Source organism: Parambassis ranga, chromosome 21 (genome assembly GCF_900634625.1).
Source record: "Parambassis ranga chromosome 21, fParRan2.1, whole genome shotgun sequence".
Classification (NCBI taxonomy): Eukaryota; Metazoa; Chordata; class Actinopteri; family Ambassidae; genus Parambassis; species Parambassis ranga.
Window position 1 is genome coordinate 18,107,101 of NC_041041.1, and position 25,835 is coordinate 18,132,935.

Below are 25,835 nucleotides of genomic sequence, written 5' to 3' on the forward strand. Positions count from 1 at the left end.
CGCTGTGCCAGACCTCCCCGTGTAGACGTCCATCCTCCACGATTAGGAGGTCTGAACATCCAGCGCCCAGATTTTCAACCCGTACATTTGGATTATCTGTCAAAAAGTGAATAAACATTTTTGAGTACTAGAACATACGTATCAAAGCTGCTTCAGCTCCTGGTCATTTCTGCGTCAACCTAACTGAAATGAGAGTGCATTAATTGTTTGAGATATATAACTGTTCACTGTCAGTAAGAACGCGATAACTTAGCTCAAACGTTAGCTTTTGTAATGAATGAATTTCTTCTTCTTTCTTCCTTGGAGAAATTCATCTCGCTGAAAAGTTATCATAGGTGCTCTAAACTACCAACCGAACCAACCATTGCTGTATTGTGACCTCGCGCCCTCAGCGATACTACGCACGAAGAAAAATACCTGCGCGTGCCACGAACGAATATGTATTCACGATGTAACTGTCACTCAAATTCAAACGGACGTTTATCATATTTTATAAAAGACGGAACAGTCCATTCATCTAAAGAAAGCGGGGGGAATCGGTGACGGAGGTGACACGCCGGCTGATGTTTTGTGTGTGTTTTAAGTCATAGGTAAAATATTTGTGTATTTTCTAACTTAAGATTTCTAACTTAATTAAGTTAAAAAATAGTTAACTATCATTAGTGATAGTATTAGTTAGGAGACCCAAGAAGTTATGTTGAATAATGGTAACGTCTGTCACCACTGCTTCATTCATTTAAAGGTGCTTGCTTTCCCTTTCCTGTCATACCTACCGCAAAAAAACACATATGGAAGTGTTTATTATGTAATTTTTTTTAATGTTTATTTTTTTTTCAAAACAAATTCCAATGAAACCAAAATGGATAACAAATAAATGGAAAACTGTCAGCTGACAGCCTCTCATGAAGGTTGTCACCCAACATGCGAATACAATCTTTGATTGTTGTAGCAAACATACATTTACCTTCCTACCTGTTAATAAAGTATATTATAAAATAATAACAATAATATTTACATAAAAATTCAAGAGAGCAACTAAAACAAAGCGACATTGCCATGTTTCCCTATGAACACATGAGCATCCTATTATTCTACAAGAAAACAAGTGCAAACAACAACAAATCAATACAAATGCTGATGCTAATATGTCCTAAGAAGCCAGATGGAGTGTAAAACGCCCGAACAAGAAAAGTAAATATATACACTAAACAGGGCTGTGGATGGAATATGACTGCATGTGCCAGTCATCATAGTAGCATCTTGGGGTGGGTTTTGCTGGTTTGTAGAAAACCTGATTCAGAGGCTAAGGAGCTGCTACACAGAGGTTATAAAGGTCCACCTGCTAGTTGGATTTCCTCAGTCCAGGCAGCGTGAGCTCATACCTTGAGAGGAGAGAGATGTGAAACATACATATGAATTTACATGAACCAAATAATCTTTCCTCCTGTAGTTTTAATTCATTGTTACTATGGATACCCTTGCCCTCTAATAAGAAATGTGATGGACTTTATAAGTCTATAAAATGTCAATCTATTGCTCTACAGTAACTCCCAGCAACACACTTAAAAAAAGAAGTGCACATGCTTTAATTAAACCATATGCTTAGTATGCTTAATGATCCATCACTCCCAGTTCTGTGTTCAATTTAGAATCAAACATTATGAATTATTTGCAGCTACTGTATCATAGAAGTTAGTGGAGCACATACCAATCTGTGACACCTCTGATTAGATCCATCTGTGACAGATCTAATATCACCTGTGGACATTTTTAAGCAAAAAAGGGGAAATTATGACATCTATCATCTTATAATTTAAAAAAAAAGTGCAACACCCCTAAAAAATACATCACACCCACCATGCCGATGTCGTTCCTCTCTCGCTTGTGGAACATCTTGTTATTTTTCACAGCCACATCCAGCTTCCTTGTCTTTGCTTCCTCGAGTGAAACATCAAATTCAAACCTGCGATGACAGAGTTTTGGACAAGATGCTACATGATTCCATAAGAGAGTCTCAAGAAAACTACAACAATGAAAATGTCGGATAGAATCTTACAAATGTGAAATGAATTCAGTGAGCTCACTTGTCATTGAAGACAGGGTTGATCGTCCTCTTTTTGGCATGTGTCCTCTTGCGGTGTATCCAGCTTTGGTTGGGCAGTAAATACAGGCGGACATAAGAGTCTGTGCCATTCTCACTGCAGAGGAACAAGTCCCTGTGGGGAAGATATGATCTGATCAGAGAACTTCATTTAAAAAAATAAAAAAGAATTCTTGGCATCTACATTCATCATAGTTCTGTGGTCTTAGAGTTTTATTGCTTTGATGTCATTTTTTGGCCACTGTGGTTACAAATTGGGAGTTGTTGCTGCTTGAAAAGGTTTTTGTGGGTGGAGTTTTGTAACTTACTTGCAAGAGTTAACCAGGACAATGAGTTTTTTCCTCAAGGAAGCATAGCGTACAGTCAGATGAATATGTCCAAATGAACCCTGATATTTCCTAATTGCCCTGTAGGGATAAGAAAAACAACTTAAACCTCCCTTTTACAGCTGGACTCTATCTCTAATGGTGAACGCACTCACTCTGGATAGGCGGCTCCGTCTGAGAGGTCAAAGCGCGATGACGCAATAGAGTTCTCCGACAGCAAACTTTGGGAGTCGAACCGGCGCATGTTCGACGTGGAAGGGGATGACCTAGCGGCCTCAGAAGCAAGGAAGGAGCTGCGTCGGTGAGCTAAATAATTTTCGTCCAGGCCACTGTTTGAATCAGGTACTCGGATTTGAGAAGAGGCAGCAGGGATACTGTTAGAGGCGACCGCAGGAGAGGGGGTTGTAGCCAAGGAGGGCGTGGATGCAGAGGTGTTACCTCCTTGTTTGGTCTTTGGTTTTTGTTGTTTGACTTGAGGAGGAGAAGAGATGACGATCTTGGGTGGTGGTTCTTCCAAATGAAGAATCTGTCGTTGGGATTGAGGACATTGTTGCAGTTAATGATTCTACAGGTTTATCAGGCGGAAAGAGAAGAGGAAATGAGTATGTTTGCATGCGTGCAGACTTGTGTGCCCACCCTGAGCGTGGCCTTCAGTTTGATGTGGCTGTTTGCACCGGATTGCTCCAGCTGGAAGCGCTGATCTATATTCATGTCGGAGGTGTTGAGGAGGCGACTGAGGGGCAGGATGAAAACACCCAGCTGGGTCTTCTTCTCATACTCTTTGACCTGATGAACACATGAACATAGACAACACTAGAAAGTGAGTACTATCAGTAAAAGCATACTTTGTCACTTTCTACTGTGGCAGGAAGATCAAGGTTTTGCATAATAAAGTTGGTTTAAACTCAAAAATCAGACTTATGTATCCAACTCAGATTGATGGCAAGTGAAAATGGACTAATGTCAATGATTATAGAAATTATTAAGACATTTATTTTCATAGAGAAAAATGTTCAATCATGCATTTTTGTTATTGTATAATCTCTTCACTGTGCAGGGTCAAACTGGCTCCCTCAGACTGCTCTAGTGCATAAAATGATTTGCAGAAAAATGATTTTATATCTATATCCTGTTACATTCACTCCTTCTGCAAGAGATCTTTCGATGACATTACATACCTGAACAGTGAGCTGCTGTGTTTTAATGTTATGCACAAAGAAGGTGAAGCCCTCCTCCCACACCGGGTCTTTAGAGGCGTAAATAACCTGTGGATACAGATGATGGGGTTGATTAACAAACTCAAAACATGCAGGATTTCAAATGTTTGACACAAGTCTAAAAAAAACACTGGTGCAACATTGTGATGAAGTAAGAGTAACACCTTGCTTTTCTGAACATCATTGTTGACGGTAAATTCCACAAAGGAGTTGGGGCCTGCATTTTTCTTTGTTAACTGAAACAAAAACAAGAAAAAAAAACACAAGAAAATCAGTGACGGTGTCTAATTTTTCAGCTACAATCAGAAACAAAGGTAAAGATGCTCCATTCATATGATTAAAATAAAAAAAGTATCTTATGGTTTTTCTTTATGACAGGAATACTGTTTGGTTTATACAGAACAAGCTGATGTGAGAGTGTGTGTCCACAAACAGACTGTTGCCTGGGGGGGGGGCTTGGAATAGTTCTGCATTCCACACTGCAGACACACACTTCTGATGGCTGATGTTCATTTTTAACATTCCAGACGTCAGCGTTCTCCTTCACACCTCATTTTTCCTTTCATTTTGTTGTTGTGGTTCCACACATTAGCCAGCAGAGGGCAATCCGAGGCAACCGCTTGTATAAACCAGAAGACCAGTTAGTCTAGTTAAAAAGGTTTTCCTTAAATGACATCACAGAGTGTTTGTTTTAACCTAACTACCAGATTTATAAGATTTACTGCTGAGAGAGTTCAAGGGAAATTAATAGTAGAGTTGTTCTATAACAGACTGTGTCGTCCGACATTGCTGTACACATCTGGATTGAATGATTACTCAGCTAAAAAGAAATAAATGTCAATATACTGAAAAGCTTTTGTCGGCTTATTGTTTTTAATGCTGGGAAACTGAACAAGTCCCATGTTAAGAAGGAAGCCAGCTGGTAAAAACACACCCAGAGAACATGACAGACACGCACCAGACAAACGGGAAATACCGGACAAGCACACCTACAACTGACTGAGGCTCTTGTCAGACACCAAGATACAAGAACTGCATTCAATTAGAACTGTTTTTTCCCCTTTTACGTTACCTGATAATATATTCTCTATCAAGCTTTATTTATGTTTGATATATATGTGATATTGCTTGATGAGAAAATTAAACTGGCAAATCAAATGCAAAACTAATGCAAGTGTATCACTGTTACCGGGAAACTGAAAGTACACATAGGAACTTTCAGGAGTAATATAAGACTATATGTATCACAAGTACCAATATTTTTACCCTCTCTCTGAGGCAGAATTACCTTTGGGCCTTGTTAACAATGGTAATTTGACTACCTTTATCTACCTTTAACATTAAAAACAAGTTAAAGGTGGATAAGCAAAAGAAAAAGTGCATCCAAGAATAATAAAAAAGTAGAAAAAGCCAAGGTGATATTAGGTCCATGAAGGTTTGGGGCCCTTTAAAACAAGCACTGGTGAGAGAAGCAGATAAAAATGAGTTTTTATTTTACCCGTGCTCCCTTTGATTGCTTCCCGTGTTTCTGAAGATCTGTGATCTCTTTGTAGTCTTTCTAGAAATAAGTACAAGAATACAGCTCAGCATATACTCAATGTCAGCGCAGCAACACTACACTTCTTTAAAAGAAGCCACTTACTGGTAGGTTTGAGGCATTGTCCAGATACACAGCTAGCATGGCACAGGCGAATCCATCAGTTGACTGGAAGACAGGGAAGGCACGATTTAAACTACACTGAGTACAGCAGGTTTACAAGCTGACCTGAATCGTCGAGGTTGATGGCAGTACCTCCTTTAGCAGAGTGGAGTCGGTCTTAAGGGAAAGCCACTGGAGCTTCAGGTGGACTTCACCACTGTCAGCGCCTTCCAGAGGGAACCACTAGAAGAGCAGCGAAATGTTAATTAAAAAAAACGGGACGAAAAAAGATGAAAATAAAAGGAGCCACAAGTTATTCTCCACTTACCTGATCTATCTCTTTCTCTCTTTTTACTTCCCCAAAATCAAGGTTATACCTGTTGCAAAAAGCCAGTGAAAACTAAGCATACAGTGACAATCACCACAAGCTCTTGTTTCACAGCTAAAAATATATCAAGTGATATAGTATACATCCTTGGGTTTTGTTGCACTGGTGGAATATGTATTTAGGCTAATAAATGTTAAATTGTCTAAATAATGGGAGACATTATTTATTATATGGGAGGAAAACTGTGATACTAATTCACTCTGAATGTGTTTTACCTTCCTAAGAAGTCATCTTTATCTGTGTCCTCATCATAGAGCTCCATCTCCAGCTCCTGCCCCGGAGCCTCGTGAATGACAAACTGCACACAAAAGTGAATGTTAAATAAAAAAAAATGTCCCAAAATATCCTGCAATATCATACTGTCACAGCACTGAGCAGCTCCTTCAGTGACAGGCTGCTCCATCCACGCTGTGTAAAGGAGCGCTATCGCAGGTCCTTCCTACCTGCTGCCGCCAGACTGTACAAGCTGGCCTGCTCACAGTAGCCTATGTGTATATGTGTGTGTACATATACATATGTGTGTATATATCCACTCCTAGCTAAGACCACACTACCTCCTGTTTTTTACAGCTCTTATGTATATAATGTAAACTGTCATCTTTACCATACCAGATCATCATGTGCAATAACAGTTTAGTACTCAAGTCACTTTAATCTGGCATTTATTCAAGCATTCATTCACCCTGTGTTCATTCTATTTATCTATTTTTCTATATATTTTTTTCTCCTTACGTGTGCTGTTGCTGCTGTAACACTGTGAATTCATTGGGACTAATAAAGGATTCTCTTATCTTATCTTAATATTATATTTATATTTTACACACAGAAGACGTGATGGAGAACTGTGGTAAACTGTCCTACTGTTTTCATTGGTATAATCATTCTCAGAATAAACACGAACTGAAATCAACAAGTGACCCAGAACTTACCTCGAACCTGCATTTATATTGTTAACACAAGGAAAACAAAACGAAACAAAAAGACTGTCCACAGCAAACAACAGAAAAAAGGATGTTGTCTTTTAATTATGGAGTTGAACTGATATTGATAAATCACTGCACATTGTTGTTTTTATTAATGTATAACTTTATACTGTTATTTTTGACAGTGCAGTTCGTACTGCTAAACAACAACTGAAGAAGTTATCAACCTCAGCCTGATAATCTGAGCAATCTGTTACCAAAAAAAGCATTTATCTTTAAAAAGAATGACTGATGGAATAATGATGTGTGCCAGTGTTGCATACCAGAATATACACAACCTCGTTCAGCCTTATCCATAGTGTAGTTATCAACTCTGTGTCCAAAATGGTTAAATTAAATAGTCTCTTTACTGAAATCTATGTTTGTGCACCTGCAGTATGTTTGTGTTATCTTACCTCGTACACTTCGTTCCATTTCGGGTGCAGATTCTCTTTGATGGTCTTGCTTTTCACCTGGCGGTTGCCGACTCTGAGTGTCGTATACGGGTCAGATTTGCCTTTGACTAAACCCATCATGTATGTATCCTTTGCCATCAGGTCTCTGGCCTCAATCAAGTGGACTCTTACCACACCCTGAAGAGAAATATAAAGATTTACACTAATACATATGAGCACCTTAACATGTAAAAATACAAACTGTTACAGCATATCATACTTACACGAGGTAGCGGAAACCTCATCTGATCCACCTTGACCTGGTCTATGAGTGGGATGCACATGCGGTTGGGCAGCACCATGAGAGAGGCGATGATGTTGATGATGGTCTCCTCAGAGAGTGAACTAGAAGGGTACAGATGAGAAGAAAGAGCAATGTAACAGCAAAAGATCTTAAAGGATGTAGAGACTTGTTGTATTGATGGCTTGTCTGTAAAAACTGACCTAAAGGCCGGACTGTCCAAAAGGTTAGTTGTACCGGTCCAGTTGATTTGTAGTTTCTAGAAGGAAAAAAAAGTGGAGGTTTAAACTAGCCACACAGTGCCACTTTTCAAAATGAGATGCATCTGTGAGCACTCACAGGGCGGCGGATGAAAAAGAAGGTGATTCCTCCCACCAGTGGTGCTTGACCGATAAGAGGCTCTAGGATGACCCTCAGCATCCCGTAGAGCTAAAAGACAGTCAGAAGCCGTCAATACATATTAGAGATAAAACAGATCAGAGAAAAACACTTGAACTCACTTTAACTCCTTTAACGCCTGCTGTGATTGGTGGCTTCACCTCAGCATCGATGTCCACATCACTTTCATAACTGCAAGATAAACAGCACTGTTTGAATCACAGCAAATAACACACTCAGTTCCTACTGAGGAAAAAAAAACAGTGACTGACCTGATATCCATGTCCAGAATCACCTGCCTCTGATCCACTTCGTGTGTGTAGGCTTTCATCCCAGTGATCTGGAGAGGCTGAAATTGGCAGAAGACATTTTTACAAACCTCCGCTTTTAACATGCCCCGTATTCAGTCTTTAAGTTCTGACAAGGAGGCTCATATTGTTCTCTTCATGGAACCAGACTCCATTAAAAAGTCTGTTATCTTTCCTAGAAGACTACCTAGCCACCATTTACTGTAGATGCATCCCCCGCTTCAACGGGATCAAACTTTAATGACCTTAAAAAAGGAGCAAGCGTCAAAGTGAGAAATGCAACACAGAAGGGTACAAAATGGAAGAGTTAGAGAAGTGCTAACTCACTTTGTGTCCAAAGTGGATCTTAGTAAAAGTGAACATCTTGAGCGCCCCATTGGTTTGCCTGATAATCGGCTGGATGTGGTTTCTGAGTAGTTTCTCCATGTACATCCCAAAGAAAGGCCAGGCCTGCTCCAACACCTGAACACAGGACGAGTTCATCTTTTAACCTACTGACCATGTGACATGTGAAATTTGATTTTAAACACTATACCTTGTTAAGCCATTGAACTTTCTCAACATTGGGAAATTGCACCTGTGAAAAGAAAAAGAAAAAATTTACAAAAAAAAAAAAGTGGGTCTGTGTGATTTTACAACCTCTTATTATAGCGACCAGACAAACACAGGGACATGCAAGATGGTGGTGACGGAAGATGTAACGATTGAGTCATTTTTGTCAATTTTTGGATATTTTTCATGCAAATTTCACATTAAGAGAAAAAAAAATCAAAAATCAATCAAGTGCCTGTAATAGTGGTGGATCCGACTCAGGGGGAAAAAATTACACCGATGCTTCCCCATTCCAAACAGTATCTGTTTGAAGGCTTACCAAAGATCGAAAGTGTGAACTGTGGAATCAGCAAGGCGCTTAAGAGGGGGAAACTTACCCTAGGGCCAAAATACCTTTGCCAAACCTATGAATGGATTAAAAATCAAATCTGCTTATTTAATTTTTTTTTTCCAAATATACCATCATCTCATTCTTTCTCTGTCTGCACAGGCTGCAACCATCACCTGATCTTACACCTATTGTAGACATGCTACATTCCTTTGACATTAGGAGAACCTCCCTTATTGTATTTCTTTTCTTAGGTGAGTCACTGTTTGTTTGTGGGTGTGGTGTTGTAATCAAATGCTGAGAGGTCAAAACCTCCTGCAAAATAACATTTGGCTGGCTTAACTCATGTCCTGAATATGCAAATACACAGTTGTCAAGGCAACAGGGAGACCTACAGATGATGTTTTGATGCACACCTGAAAGGCTGCTCTTTAAAAAAAAGTCAAACAAACAAAACCTTTCATGAGTGTAGCTGCTGTCTGTTTGCAATTTTACACGTCAGCTCCATAATTACCCATGATGCCATCTGCAGGGCGCTTTTCAACTCTGTGTTGATCACATGCGTTTCGTTGTCCACAAACTCGATGGCGGTTCCGATCCGGGAGTCTTTCCACTGTCTGTTCTTCTTCCACCAGGTGACCATGAGCATGCACAGCAGCACCCAGCTGATGCTCAGACCCATGTATCCCGTCAGGTACACGGGGTAGAAGAAGAACACGGCTCGCCCAAAGTAAATCAGAAACTCCATTAAAATGCGATTAACAGTAGAGGTGCTGAGTTTCTCTGTGCTGATCGAGAGGCTCTCGTGAAGACCTCCGGCTCCCTGCGCCGAGCCGCTCGGACTCATCTGTCCCGCCTCGGATGCCATCAGGTCGGACTCCCGCTGAGGAGCTTGAAGAGTCCGGCGGAGTTGCCCGCAGTCAGTGCCTGAACAGATTTGGGCTTAAGTAAAAGAAATCAAAGCAAAGCAGGCTGACCACCGCGCTCACTGACAGTCAGCGCCGCCGTGCTTATTAAACTCCTCCAAAAACTTCCGTGTTTAGTAGGCTGCGTCCAGACTGCAGGTATCGGCACACCTGTGGGTGGAGAATGGCTCCAACGACATTCCGGCAGGAAAACAGCGATGCTTCTGCAGCTTTACACATTCAGGTGGCGCAAGTAAACCTTTACGGTGCAACTCGTGTTGTGCATCCGTGATGTTTCTTATAGGGTTAAAAATCAGAGATAAATATAGTGTGCTGGGAAAGGAATGTGCACTGATGCAGTTTGTCCTGCAGGTGGAGCCAGCGAGTCAAGCAGGATCTCTCATTTTAATAAAGCTGTGATTTCTCCTTGTAACCTGTGTAATCGAAGTGTGCAGACTAAATTACCATTTAAATGTTTTTTTTTAACAACCCTAGCTTTTAGACCCTTTCTGGTGTATAATCTGAAGGATTTTTTTTATTTACTGTAATTAAAAAAAACTTTTTCATAGTGAAACTTATGTTTTAAAATGACTGTTTTCTCTTTTCTGTGATTAATTAACATTAATCAATCTCATGTAAATATGTAGATCTATTAAAAATGGATTTCATCTTTTAGCCACAATTTTACTCTGAATTAATACAAATCCTAAGGTTTAAAATTGCAGTGTTCCTTCTGGTTTCAAGCTGCAGCCCCTGTCAATACTGAATGGAATGGAGACTCCATCATTCAAAAATCCATCAAAGTTAAAGCAGCTAGACGGAAGTTAAGATTCCCTGATCTGATGAGTCAAAAACTGAACTATGTGGGCTGAACTCCAGGAACATCTTCAATCTAATTCCATCCTTCTAGTGAAACAATGTGGTGGCAGTGTCACGCTATGGAAGTGTTAGGACAGAAGGAATGCATCTACAAATCTGCTCTGAGATTGAGTTGAAGATTAACCCTACAGCCAAACAAGTACTTTCCAGTCCATGTAAAATAATACATTGTAGCTGACAAAAGAGTAAATAACCACACTTATTGTATAGATATAGTACAATCAGGAAATGGTGATTAGTGGAACATGATAATACATGTGTGTAAGTGAACTATATAATCAGTGTACAAAGATGTGGTGGAAAATTGTTCACAGAAATAAAAACAATGAACATACCTTTTTTATGTGAAATCCTTTTAATTTACTACATAGAGAGCTGAAGCTACAGTAAGTCAATTTAAATCTGACATCATCATCATCTTACTTTGCTTTTTATTCTAAATAGGCTTGTTTCTGAGAACAGTGGTTAAACTTTCAGTTTCCTTTTCAACCCTGATATGGTTGTTTCATGCACAGGCAACCTTGTGTTATCACATGATTTTCTGGAACAGAGCAGGTGCTTTCCATGAGCCCCATAGTCATAAAACCTCAGCGCTGTTGCACAGTCTTTAACATAGAATCTAGACAAACATTTGTTTTGGTAATCTGTCCCACTTCCGTTACATTTGTTTATTTCTGCATGCATATTGGATCTACAGTATGTAGACTAAGGCATTGTCAAGGCACTACATGGGTTTGATAACTAATAAGTGACCCCTGCAATCATCAGTTGTCACTAAGAATAAAAAACATCAGCAGATACAGTGTGTATCTTCAACTTACACGAAAATCGAATACATCGAAAAATGTTAAGGCGGTATTATTTTGTGCATTTTGTGCAGGCTGTTTCACTTGAATGTAATCAGATATTCAGGATATGCCTGGGTGTCATGGAAAATAATAAACATGGTGGGGTTGACAACTTTGTCCACCACACTGTCATACATGTCGTCAGTGCCCTTGGCCGGGGGCACCAACATGTTTTGTTGCCCAAGGGCAAAATCCCCCGTCAGCACTTTGCAGAGGTACATGAGCTTCTCTCCGTTTGCATTCGGCTTGGAGTAGGTGTCACCAGCAGAATAACTGGCATTGATAGCAAAGTATGTGCCATTGCCGTAGCATGCAGCTGGAAATGGTACAGAAACAGAAAGACAGATTTTCCATTATTTTATTCATCATTTAAACATTTCTTAGTTGCATATATATCTAAATGTTCAATATGATGCCTTGAAGTGTAGCATAGCTTGGCCATGAGGCTTTAAGTAGCTGTAACAAAGTGTGATTGTTAGTGAATGATTGTTATTCCTTTGGAGAAATTCAAAACACAAAGTTCTTCCTTTCAGTTATAGGATGACTGTGTTGTGTGTGTGCAATCAGGGTAGAAGATTCATTTATAATAACTTATGAAACATATAATTGGCATTCTATGACTAAGCTGCCTCAGTTCTAATTTGTCTAATAACCCATTTAAAAAAATGCAGCATAGACATCTCACCATTTTTTCCTGCGTAACTCCTGTTAAAGCCTTTTGCATTGATGTTATGCAAAGTTTCCTGAGCGGTACCATGGAAGAGCCGTTTTTCATTGTTCTGATGGCCATTTTTCTGATCCATTTCCAGCTTTTTGAGCTGTACACTCTTCCACAATGTGGGGTTCTGGATCCTCTCAATCTAGGAAGAGGAAAAAAAGGTACATTTTTGTGCTTTCTGCTGTGGGTTTGACACATTGTTTTTGTTTGTTTTCAAGCACAACAAGTACGAAAGGATTAAAACAGCATGTCCAACGCTACCTTGGTAACAGTGCGATTGCATGTGGCCTGGAAAAGATTTAGTACTTCATCATACTCTGATGACTTAGCCTGGAGTGGGACCACATGATATAGTTTGTTAGGCGGCATGGTCTCCCAGCATTCTGGCAGATCTTCACCTAGTAAAAAGACAATACATATTAAAACTGACATTAACAATAACTGCATTTTCTTCTTATGTCTGCCACAGACTTTATAAATCATCTTAGCAATAGCTAGTATAGAACAGAGGAGTCACTCAAAAGGTTATGAAAAATGTAGATACTAGAAGATTTTGTGTTACTCGGTTTGACAGGATTTAAATGCACAGTGGGTTCCTTTTTTATCATTAAATTACCTCTCAGTTTGTCAATTCGTCTGATCTTCAGGACTCGTCCCTGGCTGTCTACACCTGGTCCACTTGGCATGGGGATGGTGTAGTCTTGACCCTGGACTGTAACTATTACAGTTTTTTTGTTGTTATCCAGAGCTTCCTCCAGCTGGAAGTTGGCCATTGCGTCAAAACTCTGAAACTGAAGCCCATGCGACTGGTACTGCCACTCTGCCATTGTGCCAGTTAACTCCACTTTCTTCTTCATCTCCTCCAACTCCCTCGTCTTTCTAAGCAACTTCTCAATGTCTTTGCTGGCTTTGAGGACATCTTTGGTGATTCCTTCAATGGTGATTGTAGGATTAGCCAGCTTGCTTTCAATCCCTATGCTCACACCCAGTTTCTTTTGGATGTCAACAATGCACTGGTAATCTGCATCAGACAAGCTAAGAATGGCGGCTTCTTGGAAGATGTTTTTGTCTTGTTCCCTGGATATCAGGTCAGTGATCCACTGCTTGGCTGAGTCCACGTTAGCCTGTGCATCACCACAGATGTGGAAGCAAGCAGGGTCCACTTTCAGAGGTTTAGTAACAAAGTCTCCCCCTTTCTGTGGCTTATCAGTGGTGTCACTTACAAACAACGCTGAAAGAACAAATGTCAAGACTTGTGTTAGAATTCAACATACAAAAAGCACTGCAGACCGAAGAAGTGAAAATGATTCCTTTATCTGTACTGACATTTGAGTCTGGAGCCAAGATTTGTCCAGAAACCTCCTTTTTCCTTAGCATCTGATGATCCCCTTTCTTGCATACTGTTGTAGAAATCTTTCAGCATTGGTGGCTGGAAAATAACTATCCGGATTGTTGTCAGATTACTGGAAGTGTTCTGGCTCAACACTTCAATGACTGCGTCCAACATGGCGTCCGCCACCTGCTTTGCCTGAACATTGCCTTGACCTAATAAGATGTAGCAAATAAGGGGGGGGACTTCTTTATAACAGTAAACTTTGCAAGACAATACTATGAAATCTCGTAATATATCTTACCTGTGCCAATTGCAGGAAATGATACAGAAGTGTGAGAGTGTGTCAGACACATTAGGAGCGCATCTTTAACCACCTTGTTGACTTTTACCGGGTCTGTCTGTCCGACCAAGTGGAGGATCCTCCTACACTTGAGGTTACCTGGCTGTGTCATTATCATCCCTGAGTTTGGCTCAGCACCTACATGTGTAGACAAGGTATCTTAGTGTTTTTGAATCTTGACAACTATTAGGGCTGTGTTTTTCTACTACAGTTCCTTTCTGGAAAATCTTGATTACAGAACTGTTAATTATAAACCTTTCTACCGAGCAACAATATCTTTAGTGTCAGCTCTGGGTTGAAGTGTCATAGTGGTCTTACCAAGGTTCTTGCTCTCTGTTTCAACAGCTTGACCAGCAGCATCCAAAATGGCCTTAGATACACCTAGAGTATTGATAAGTGGGATATACGTAAGCCGATTGGTGTAATCTGAAATAATTAATTACTTGAAACATGTACAGAATTCTTCAAATCCTTTGCACCACTGAGCATAGATGATTTTCTGTTTACCTGTCCTTAGAGTGAATTGCTCATTGGAGGAGTTGACAATAACATCAGTTGTCTCCTTAGTTATGTCTCCTGTGACTACCTGTATAGTCACACTTCCCATTTTAGTCTCATGCATTCCTGATCCTGAGACCACGTTTGAGAAGGGAGCTGGCAGAGGACATGTAAACAAAAAAAACAGCAAAAGTTTTGTGTTAATACCTGAAATGATTGTTTTAACACTTACAGCTTTGAATAGACAAAACATTTTGTTAAAAATTACTGAAGACTTTCCTACTGTTTGCTTGTTTCTAACTTGCACCTGCAGATGAAAACCAGTGTTGCATACCTGCATTTTGTTGGGAGCTACTCGACATTAAACCACCTGAGGCACTGGGGAATGTTTTGCTGAATACATCACTAAAAACCTGGAGACAGAAACATGTATGTCTTTTACCAGAACATTTATGAAAGTTACATTAAAACACAAACACAAAAAACACAGACATCTGAGGCCGCATCTTGTCATATTTTCTTACCTGAATAGTCTTTGCATCTCCTGGGTAAAGGATAATCACTACATTCTTCAAGTGGTTGAGTTGTTTAGCACTGCTAAACTTTAAAATTTCATCCAATATCAAGGTGGCAACAAGATCTTTTGGAAAACACAGGTTTCCGGTGCCAATGGCAGGAAAGGATATGGAGGTCAAACCAGTACTCTCTGCTTTCTCCAAACAGCTGTTGAAGATTGTTCTCAAGGTCTGAAACATAAATACTATATTCAAAACTACTCAAAATATGTTGTGGCATTTTATCAAATTAAGGTTAGATATGCACCTGTTCAGCAGGGCCTGCACCATTGTCCCAATGCGGTGCAATTGCATGGAAGACTTGTTTGCTCTTCAGCTTGCAGCCATCAGTAACAATGACCTCACCAATGGTGCCATTTGTCTTTTTTGCATTTACCAACTGCTGCAGTTTTTGTCCGGCTGCACGCAGGATGGCGGTAGAAATTGCCCCTTTGTTCAGTGAGAGATCTTCAAAGACAGTGTTCACAGTTACATCCGTCTGAAAAAAAAAGTTTAACAACCTGGTATTAGTTCAAATGTGTCAAAGATAATAATAATAAAAAAAAAATCCATGACACACATCTGTGTTTACCAATCCATAGAAATTCATTTTCAGTGTTACACCTACAAACAATCTTACAAACTGTACCTTTGAAAGAATTATTTGTTCACAGTAAAGTATAATACAAAAATACTAATTACCGTGGCAGCCTCTATATTTCCTTTGGTAAGGGAGATGCCCAAGCCCTCTTTGGTTTGTACGTCATACAAGCAGGAGCTGGATCCAGGCGGCTTCAGAATTGGAGACCTGGCAGCTGTTGGTTGTTGAGAATGGCTGACACCATGGTTTCCAAACTGCTTTCTGACAGCAGCCTCAATCGCTTGAACAGCACTGTCATCATTGTTCACCAGATGGATCTTCTTCAAGGTGCCGTCGTCAGACTTCTCATCGCAGTGCTCTCTCACTGCTTTGACAATGGTGACTGCACACAGGTCAAGGGGAAAGCCCTGGTTTCTGCTAATGGCAGGAACAGCCACAGACACACAGCCATGCCCGTCAGCCACATCTAAGCTTTCCTTCACAGCTCTTTTTAACTGTGCCGTAACCTTCTGGCCTTTAGCTTGATCAAAACTCGGTCCAACTGCGTGGATAACTTTTTTGCAGCAGAGCTGCCCTCCTGCATCAGTTATCACAGCATCTCCTGGCTTAAGTTGTCCTCTGGAGCTAATTATTTTGTCACAGTCATCCTGCAGCTGGCGGCCTGCAGCATTTAAAAGTGCTGCTGCAAGACCTCCATTATGCTGCAGGTCCTTATTAGAAGGATTGACAACGGCATCAACTGGATAGCTGCACATGTCTGCCTTGCAAACAGCTATTTCCACTCCATCGGGTGTCTGAAGCTGATACACAGGTTTTTGTGCCTGTGTAAGGACCGAGAAGTCCTGTTGAACAACAGTATCGTCGACAAGCTGGACCAGGCAGCCAGTTTTGGTTTTGAGCGTGCTAACATACATAGTCTCATTGTTCTGGAAAAACTTCTTTGCTCCAGGCTTAGAGACTTTCAAAGTGTCACAGATCAAGGATGAAACCAAGTCTTCAGCCAATGCCTTGCAAACAGCGACATCAACTCTAGAGCCATTTAAATGTATGGTTTCCTGACTGTAAGACACCACTATCTTTTCTTCCATTTCTCTCAACCAGGAGGTACTGAGATCTTTAATGTATTCAACTATGGCATTGGGCTGGACCACAACCATTTCTTCAACTTGAGCATTATCTGTTAAGAATTCCTCAAGTTCCCTGCTAACTTTCATGACACTATCCCTGTGGCCTGACACCACAACTTGTTGACCAGTGATGTGGATTTGAGTTCTCCTGCATGGCTTACTGTTGGCACTCTGTATTTGGCTGACCAGGTTGTCCCACTCCTGCATTTCCAGGACATTCCTGTCTTCAACATCAATGTAATTAGACATTAGCAGCTGTCCCAGATGGTCTTCAGCATCTTTCAGGTCTTCGTCAGAAACAGCAATAAGTTGCACCTTGCTGCTAGACATATCAAATGCGGCATTTTTTCCATAACTTGTGAGAAGAGCACCTGTAAGCTCCTCTTCTTTATCATCCTTCAACAGGTCAATCACAAAGTTATCGATTTCTAATTTCTGCCGTTTCAATGCAAGAACTGCTTCTACAATAACTTTGTTTGCAATACTAATCTCATCGTTTAAGCCAGTTACCTTCAAAACCCCCCTACTTTGCTCAAATGATATTTTCAGCTCTGGGTGGATACATAGGAGCTTATCCTGAATACCATCTTCCCTCAGGATGTGGAAAACTGACTGTTTCATATTGGTCTCTTGTGTTACCAACAGATTCTCCCTCTGCACCCTTTTCACAATCTTGTTAATGACTTCAGAAAGAGTTTTCTCCAATCTGTTGACATCATTTGCATGGCCAACCACTGATAAGACACCACTGGCCTTATCAGCCACTAGAACCACGTCTTCATTCAGTAGTGCCTGTCTGATCATCTTCTCAGCCTCTGTCCATATCTGTGGCTCAGGGTGGAACTTCAAGGATCTGAATTTTGACACAGCTTGTGCAAAGGCTGACTTTACACTCTCCTTCCACTCTTTGATGATGGTTTTGGCATCCTTTTCTTGGAGTAACGACACTACAGGGATCAACTGTACAGTGGACTGCTTGAGGTTAACATTGCAGTAGTGTTTCGCCAGTTCGTTGTGGATGGTCTTAGCTGCTGACTGATGGCCAGTAAGGTATTTCCAAATGTTAACATCAATTGGTTCAGAGATGGCAGCTGGAAGTTTCAGTGAAGGCTTGTCTTTGCCATAGAGGGCTACTCCCAAAGACTGATAAAAAGGGTAAACTCTGATCACGTCCTTACTGACTTGCTTGATCTGATGCTCCTTTTTCTTCAGGATTTTCCTAGCAGCTATGGAGAAAAAACAGAATCAACTGATGATGATGATTATGGCTGTCGGATATTGGGTGCACTGACCCTTTTTTAGAGGACTGTACACAAAAAGGCATATTATGTCAGCATAAATATTAAGACAGACGGATAACTCTCCCTTCTTCTAAAGTAAGAATCTTTCATGTAAGTTAATGACTTTGATTTAAGTTTATGTCCAACAATCAACAAACTAAAAAAAAACTGAAGCACTGTGGAGATTCCCCACATGACCTGGAGTCTAAGGTCTGTACAGTAACCCAGTCTATTGTATGCTGTGTACTTGGAAATGTGTAAACATAAGATAGCCACGCGAACATGAGGTGACTGTGGGACATTATCGGCAGGTGTATTATGCACATTCGCACAGTAACATCCAAAATGTTGTGCAACTGCACTACCTTGTGGGTCTTTAAATATGACCACAGCAGTCTGTTCCACATCATTATGTTCGACAGCTTCCACGTCTCCACCTTCCTTTTCAAAATAGAGTTGGATGAAATCTTCACTGAAAGTTTGGATGTCTTCAACTATAATCTGTGCTGTGTCTTCAAGAGGTCGGACTGATAACTTCTTTTGCATGAACATCCTATTTTGGGGGCATCTTGATATGAAGTCTGTGTTTTCTAGGGACAGGGATTAAAAAAACAAGTTTGTCAGTGCATTGCAGTGTTATTACTGTCTCTCATGGCGATGTTCATGTTAACTAGCAATGTTGGTTTTTATAGCAATACTATTTCTAAATGTTCACCATTTCCACTCTGGAAAGTCACCACAGCAGACGAGATGTCAGGAAGGAGTTCTAAAGTGAAGCTGGCATCCTTTGAAATATTTTCCACCAACATCTCCAAAAACTCCTGGTTTAATGTATTTGGAATATTGCCTATAACAGCCGAGGTGGAGCACAGATCTTCATCAGCCTTATTATCGTCTTCGGCCTCTGTCTGGACTTCGGCACTTGGCTCTTTTTTGGTTACAGCAACATCCGCTGTTAACAAGACATGAAGACATGAGTGAAGGACAGATCACAGCATCAAACAGACCGGTGGTAATCTATTTTCATAGTACATATGTTTAAATGACATTAAAATCCTAAGCCAGTTAGACTATAATTAAATAAGAAAAAAAACAGAGTTAGTGGAAGAGAAGAAATGGCCTAAAAGTGAAGAAGCACATGTGGAGAGAATTGAAACTGAAACTAAATCCTTAAAAACAACATTTTCTGAATTTGGAACCTGGTCCGCACCCTGAATGAACATGCAATAAAACATCAAGCTTCTTAAATCAAAAACAACATGAAAGCACTGACTAATGTATTCATAAGCTGCCTTTTAAATCCTTATTGAAGCTTTAAAACAATGCCATGGGCTCAATGTCATAGTCAAATAAGAAACAAATGCTCTTTAGTCTGATAAACAACCAGGTACTATGGTGAAATTCTTTTTCCAGTTAATCAAACAGTAAAACAGTTCACCTATTCCACACCCAGCTCTATCTGATGGTGGTAAAGTTCAGTAATAACTTCTTCTACACAGCCTCTTCAGTGCAGGGAGGGGTTATTATTGTTATTTGCGGTTTTAAAAGGAAGAAGAGGGGCAAAGCCTGTTACCAAAAAGTCACTGCGCATGACACCAACGCAGCACCAAACCTCTGATTATGGCTCACACCCTTTGAAAGGTCGTGTTTATCTTTAGATTGTTGTTTGTGAACGGGGAGGTTGATACAGCACAATGTACAAATCATTTAACAAACTAACTGAATATGTGTAATCCTCTTCTGACGTATCATAAATGACCTTGATTGCATACAGCCTGCATTATGGGAGAACACCTGTTTTACTATTGGGGGATGTTAAAAGTGGGAGATGTAGCTCAGTGGTAGAGCGCAGGCCCTGAGTTCAATCCCTGGTATCTCCAAGGTCTTGGGTCTAATAAAGGTTTCTTAATCTTAATTATTGTATTCATAACCAACTCTGTAGCCTTAGTGTATTTTTATGTGTTTTACTGGGTACTTACATTTCTTCTGGATTTTTTGAGGTGGAGCTTCCTGTTTAAAATAAATAAAAACACAATTTAATCACCGACAATGACATCATATTCAGTTTGTGTCAAAGAAACATGACAATGTCTTCTAAATGTGTTTTGCTCAGTGGTTAACCAGTCCTGACACGGAAGGAGCTACAGCCTGTGCCCAGATTATGATGAGTCACATGACATCCTTCCAAGTGCAAAAGTCAATTCCTGTAAGTCAAGACCTAACATTGACTTCATGTGAGAATAAAACGTCACGTTTCTAATGAGAGATTACATTTACATTTCTATATAGAAGACATCCACTTTTAATTGTCTGAATATCTCATCAGGTTTCTTTGCTGTGTGAGTCTGTGCTTTATTGTGTTGACGTTGCGCGCACGCACCTCTGCCGTTTTCTCCCCTGTTGGCAAGCGAACCTTCACATTCAACACACATCCTTTCTCCAAAGGGACCTGGTGCTTTTCCTTACTCAACACATTATTCCGGTCTGTGTGCGAGATTATTCAAACAGTCACTAAATGAGGTGATTGATATATATTTACAAAGCAATGATCCTTATATCAGAAACTCACCCTCCTCCTTGCGGAAGCGCAGCACCGCTGCCTCGCTGCCGTTCTCATAGTCCACCTCACAGTCACCGCCGTTAGACTTTTTGCTCTGAAAGTATTTCACTAACTTGTTTTTTAGTCTTGGTATTTTGTTTTCTTCAAGCTCGACGAGCAGAGGATACGCGTACGCGTCGGCCATCGTTGCCTGACTGGCACCGTGTGCCTGAAGTTATACTTTCACTTTTGTTTCTTAGGAAATGAGGCGCACACGCCAGGTTTTTTTCTCTCTCTCTGGACGTTGTTGTCGAGTTTTGTGCATGAAGGGCTGCTGAAGAATGAAGCGCAGTCACAGGCTGGACGTGTTTTTTCTCCTATGTTAAGCCTGGCAACCATTCCAAAGGGCAGTTTATAGAAGTCCGCGCCCTCTTTTCACTCTTTCGCTTTCGGATTTATTCGGGACTTTTGTCGGTGAGTATCTTCTTTATGCGCAGTTAACTTAACTTAGAGTATAGCTCGGCCTATAGCTACTTTTCTAAACTGATAATAACCTTTGAAACCGCTGTAAAAAATACAGTAAAAAAAAGTTCGTCACTAATGATTAGCATCAAGGTGTTTGGTTGTCTCGCGAGCGTCGTGTGTACAAGGAAGCTCGTGTGTTTATACCAGAATTAAAAAATGGCGAACATCAGAAAAACAGCGCGTCAGACACACGACGTGTAGACTGGACGGTGCACCTGCGTTTGAAGACTAACTTAAATTAGGTTTACTTACTGTGTGCTGTCTTTATACTATAAGTAACGTTAGAGCTGAACGCAATAAGAGTCCCTACACATGTAATTCTGCTTTATAGTGTAAACTAGAAACCAAGTAAAACTACTGAACTGTTACTCTCTGTGATGTTTTACAGGTTTTACGCCAGGAGAAGAGCATCAAACTATATTGAGCATAAACGTAAGTAGTGTTATACAACAGATACAACAGTTTTTCTGGGGCAGGTGATTAATTAATGATTAATTAGTGCCATCGCTTATATTTAATGTCTCCCTCTACTGGAATGAAAGGATAACAGCACTCTTTCAGTGCATACTACAGTATGCTGTGCCTTGTTTAAGGTCTGATAATGATTGCCCTCAAAACTTTAAACTTACTCACTGTGTGTGTGATGTTGCTGTCATTTAATAGGTCTGCTCAGAAGCCATGGCGAGTAAACTGCTCGTCCCTCTTCAGTCAGAAACTTCAGTCAGCATTGTGAAACAAAGCAGATCTGTTCTGTATGATATCCTTCAAACCAAATTTGGATGTGTGGCCACCATTGATGGTCTGGATTTTTCGAGCGGTTCAGCCATCGCGCAGCAGAAGAGGCCAGCTGTTGACCCAGAAAAGAGGGTTAGTTTTGTGCTGGGATCAGGTGTTGAAGTGTCTGTGTGGAAGGCTGATCTCACAGATTTCTCCGTGGATGCTGTTGTGAATGCTGCTAACGAACGTCTGAAGCACGGTGGCGGCCTTGCTTATGCTTTGTCCGTCGCCGGTGGTTCTCAAATCCAACAAGAAAGTGATGATTACATCATGAAACACGGTCAACTGGAAACAGGGGACGCAGTTATGTGTGGCCCTGGGTTACTGAAAAGCAAGGCCTTAATTCATGCTGTGGGTCCATATCTGTCAAATTCCTCTGATCTGACCCTAGCGACACATCTGTTGGAAAAGACTGTCAAGAGCATTCTTGACATAGTTAAAGATAAACGTCTGAATACAGTTGCCATTCCTGCTATAAGCTCTGGATTGTTCAACTTCCCCTTGCCACAATGTGCAAAAACCATAGTGTCCGCTGTGAAACGCTACTATGAAAAAACGTCCCCTCGAGGACATCTTCCTAAAGAGATCTGCCTTGTGAATATTGACGAGCCCACAGTCAGGGAAATGGAGAAGGCCTGTCATCAGATACTAACACCCCCACCCTACCAGCAACATGCTGTCTCCAGTCAGGTGGCATCAAAGCAGACCAGAAGTGCTGACAAAACCTCAACACCCTCTGTCCAGATTAAAAATGTCCTTCTCATACTGAAGAAGGATCGCATTGAAGACCAGAAGGTAAGAATCAGTTGTTTTGTTTGTTTTGCTGATTGATTCTAATATTGGCCTATCACAGATACTATATCTGCATTTGTATATATATTAGCCAGTGTGAAAGCCTTTTTTAACTAAATATAACGCAAAACCATGTGTGCAGGGTAATTTATAAACAGTGTCATTACATAGTTTGTCCAGTAGGGTGTGCCCCCAATCCACTGTTAATATTTGCAATATTTTAGGCCTCAACTACAGCACATGTAACAGCACAGCAGACATTTATACTGTCTATAAAGTAGAAGGAATGAAGAAGAAAGGGCTATCTCCTTATGCCAAAAAGGTAGTAAAACCTCAGTTCCCAGAATGCTCTGGGCTCATTGGGTGTTAAGGTTGTTGCTATTAAAAAACATTTTTTGTTCTAACTCTGTCCATTTCTCTTTGCACCCTCTCAGACAGATGTCATCGTCAACACTGCATCCCCATGTCGAGACCTGAATATAGGCAAAATCTCTTCAGCTTTACTGGAAAAGGCTGGCCAAGGAATGCAGAAAGAGATAAAACAGGCTCGTAGAGACAAAAACATCATTGCCACAGCATCCTACGGGCTGTCATCTAAACAGGTGTATCACACTTTTTGCCCTGAAAAGGGGAAAAGTTCAGCACATCAGGTAAATATCATTATCTTTTAAGGGTTTTAATGGAAAATACATAGATCAAGTCTGTCAGGATCAGTTTAGCGACCTCAGGAAGGCACATATTACACGTGGCATCAGTTGCTGAGCCTTGTACATGTCTTCACTTTCATTCACTTTAACATTCATTCATTTCAGGCCCTTTTTGACTCAGTATTGGAATGCCTACAGCTGGCAGCTAAAAAGAACCACAAATCAATTGCCTTTCCTGCAATTGGTACCGGAGCTCTGGGTTTCACAAAAAGTGAATCTGCTATGGTCATGACAGAGGCAGTGCTCAACTTCGCTCACAACTGTCAAAGCAGGATGGAAGTTCACTTTGTCATATATCCCAGTGACCATGATACCTTTCAGGTTGTATTTCACATGTTTTACCAAATCTGATGAATATGTATTTCATTATCTAACATATCATATTACTGTGAAGTTATTATCAATATATATTTTAATGATTTTCTTTTTCCAGGCTTTTGAGGAGAACATAATGTCTCTCCAGCAAAAATCTTCTCAGTCGGGCTTTAGAGCTGGTAACACCAAAATATTTCATATGCACTTATATGATCTGTGTATCTATGTCTGCACAAGAGATATTGATGGAAAACACTATGCAAACACTACAGATATATTAAGAAATAAGTAAGATAATTTATCTTTAAGTTAAAATTGTACTAATTAATCATGTCTCCTCCATCAGGTCAGAAGAACAATGAAGACTTCCAAAGCACCAGAGCTTCAGTTCCACAGATCACCTTAAATGGCCCCTCTGATGAATCAGTGCAGGAGGCTGAAAAATGGCTCTGTGACCTCTTCAACCTGTCGGACCATATGGTCATCCAGAACAACTTTATCCAGCACTTCAGTGAGAAGCAATACATGCAGCTGTCTGGTCTCGGCAAAAATGGAGTTACCATGGAAGTGTTTCTAACGCAAGGACACGCATGCATAGATGTAGATGGGCAGTCAGCTGTAGATGTTGCAGTCACTGTGTTGCAGGTGGAGGCCATGCTCTGCAAGATCCAGGATGAGTTCCTCAAGGAGGAAAAGTCTGAACTGGAACTGATGTCAACTAAAGTTCTGTCCTTTGAAAGAAAAACACTTCACCTCTCAAGCCCTGAGTTCAAAGACAAAGTACCTGCCTTCAGTAAAGAGGGGCTGTGGGTGTTAAAGGTACAGTATATGGACCTTTTCCCTTTATGTATGCTTTACCTCTGTATATCAATTAACAGCATCTCATTTTAATGAACGTTTTTTAGGTTGAAAAGGTGGAGAACTCTTCGCTGAAGCTGCTGTTTGACCTCAAGAAAAAACAACTGTGCTGCACTAACACCAAAAAAATGTTCCAACTCATACCTGCACAGTTCTGTGATATGGTCAGCCATATCGGATTCCGTGCAGAGTTTGCACCACCTGAAAGTATGATAATGTTTCTATAACTGTACATCACAACAGACATAAAATATAACAATGTTAATTATCATTTTCTTAACGCAGGTTCTGAATACGGAGAGGGTATCTACTTTGCTGGCACAGTGAAGAAGGCTATGGAAGTGTGGAAGGAGAAAAACAATAAATATAAGTACTTTGTGGAGGCTGAGGTGCTGACAGGAAACTCCACCCGTGGCAAACCAGGTCTCATTCTGCCTCCTGCTATGGGAAAAGATCCCCAAAAGCTGTACGACAGTGTGGACGGAGGACCCGATATCTCTGTCATATTTACTGGCTATCAGGCTCTGCCAAAGTACATTATCACCTGTCTGATAGTCTGAAGTTTAGCTCATTCTAAATGCTGCCTAAAGGAACAAGTGCAGTGATTACTAGCAGCTCTTGAAGTGAGGTTTGCATTAGATTAATTCAGGTAATTCAGATAAACAGCAGTCTGTGCAAATCTGCTGCAGTAACCTAAATGAAGCTTTTTTGTTTGTTTTCTTTGGTGATATAGGTATACAAACAACAAATGACCACAATCAAACATTAAAAATATACTGTCATATAGCTACAGTATTTCACTTACACATATACATGCACAAACTGATTGTAAAAGTAATTTGTTCAATAAAACCATTTTGATTGTGCTGAGTAGACAATGGTAATATCACTTAGAAGAAAAGTGTATTATTGTTATATGATTGTTCACAGTTTGCCTTGTTGATGTCAAAATAAAACATAATATTTCATTTGAAATTACATGAATTCTTTCATAATTGATTCATAACACCACATGTAATGAATCTCACCAGATGCTGATCAGATTCACCATTTAAAACTAGTGCAGGATTTAAACCCTTTTAAGGCTCATCAGCACTGAGTACATACACATTTAAATATGGTGTCCTGTGTCCTACAGTCTTCTATTGGTCCTAGTAACCATTAACACATTTACCAGATAAAGGAGGGAGCTGCCTAGATAGTATAATCTAGTATACTCTGCATAGATTACAGGCTAAGACAGGGATACAAGCTATGAAACACTAACCACAGTTCCAACACAATAATTATCTAGGTATTGTGAATGTAATAGCTACAGCCTACTCTACTAAATAGTTTACTTGT

At 40.4% G+C, this 25,835-nt stretch overlaps 3 protein-coding genes across 5 annotated transcripts; 1 reads left to right on the forward strand and 2 right to left on the reverse strand.

Moving 5' to 3' along the window:
• Positions 1-887: 887 nt before the first annotated feature.
• On the reverse strand, positions 888-10,035 carry esyt3 (extended synaptotagmin-like protein 3). 3 transcript variants are annotated; one of them, XM_028393390.1, is made up of 24 exons: positions 9,410-10,035; positions 8,945-8,971; positions 8,551-8,592; positions 8,343-8,477; positions 7,980-8,056; positions 7,830-7,899; positions 7,669-7,758; positions 7,533-7,588; positions 7,313-7,433; positions 7,050-7,226; positions 5,887-5,969; positions 5,612-5,660; positions 5,437-5,526; positions 5,287-5,349; positions 5,143-5,202; positions 3,809-3,880; positions 3,606-3,692; positions 3,064-3,213; positions 2,583-2,953; positions 2,410-2,499; positions 2,085-2,216; positions 1,858-1,963; positions 1,709-1,758; positions 888-1,382 (listed from the first exon to the last, which is right to left on the reverse strand). In XM_028393390.1, the coding sequence occupies exons 1-24, from the start codon at positions 9,761-9,763 to the stop codon at positions 1,343-1,345; spliced, it is 2,592 nt and encodes an 863-aa protein (XP_028249191.1). In that variant the 5' UTR covers positions 9,764-10,035; the 3' UTR covers positions 888-1,342. The 3 variants fall into 3 exon arrangements, with proteins under 3 accessions (XP_028249191.1, XP_028249190.1, XP_028249192.1); XM_028393389.1 differs by having other exon boundaries at positions 2,410-2,508; positions 9,410-10,034; XM_028393391.1 differs by lacking the exon at positions 8,945-8,971 and having other exon boundaries at positions 2,410-2,508; positions 9,410-10,033.
• A 976-nt stretch (positions 10,036-11,011) lies between these two features.
• On the reverse strand, positions 11,012-20,761 carry parp14rs1 (poly(ADP-ribose) polymerase family member 14-related sequence 1). Its single transcript, XM_028433741.1, has 17 exons — positions 20,548-20,761; positions 20,359-20,462; positions 19,958-19,988; positions 18,694-18,930; positions 18,344-18,568; positions 15,673-17,924; positions 15,239-15,469; positions 14,941-15,162; positions 14,751-14,829; positions 14,426-14,572; positions 14,237-14,299; positions 13,880-14,056; positions 13,572-13,790; positions 12,862-13,476; positions 12,507-12,643; positions 12,213-12,387; positions 11,012-11,843 (listed from the first exon to the last, which is right to left on the reverse strand). Exons 1-17 carry the CDS (start codon positions 20,720-20,722, stop codon positions 11,566-11,568), a joined length of 5,367 nt encoding a protein of 1,788 aa, XP_028289542.1. The 5' UTR covers positions 20,723-20,761; the 3' UTR covers positions 11,012-11,565.
• A 91-nt stretch (positions 20,762-20,852) lies between these two features.
• Positions 20,853-25,469, forward strand: parp9 (poly(ADP-ribose) polymerase family member 9). The gene is made up of 9 exons (XM_028433742.1): positions 20,853-20,991; positions 21,431-21,474; positions 21,706-22,614; positions 23,046-23,261; positions 23,424-23,639; positions 23,752-23,812; positions 23,980-24,452; positions 24,539-24,698; positions 24,777-25,469. The coding sequence occupies exons 3-9, from the start codon at positions 21,721-21,723 to the stop codon at positions 25,049-25,051; spliced, it is 2,295 nt and encodes a 764-aa protein (XP_028289543.1). The 5' UTR covers positions 20,853-20,991; positions 21,431-21,474; positions 21,706-21,720; the 3' UTR covers positions 25,052-25,469.
• The last annotated feature ends 366 nt before the right edge of the window (positions 25,470-25,835 follow it).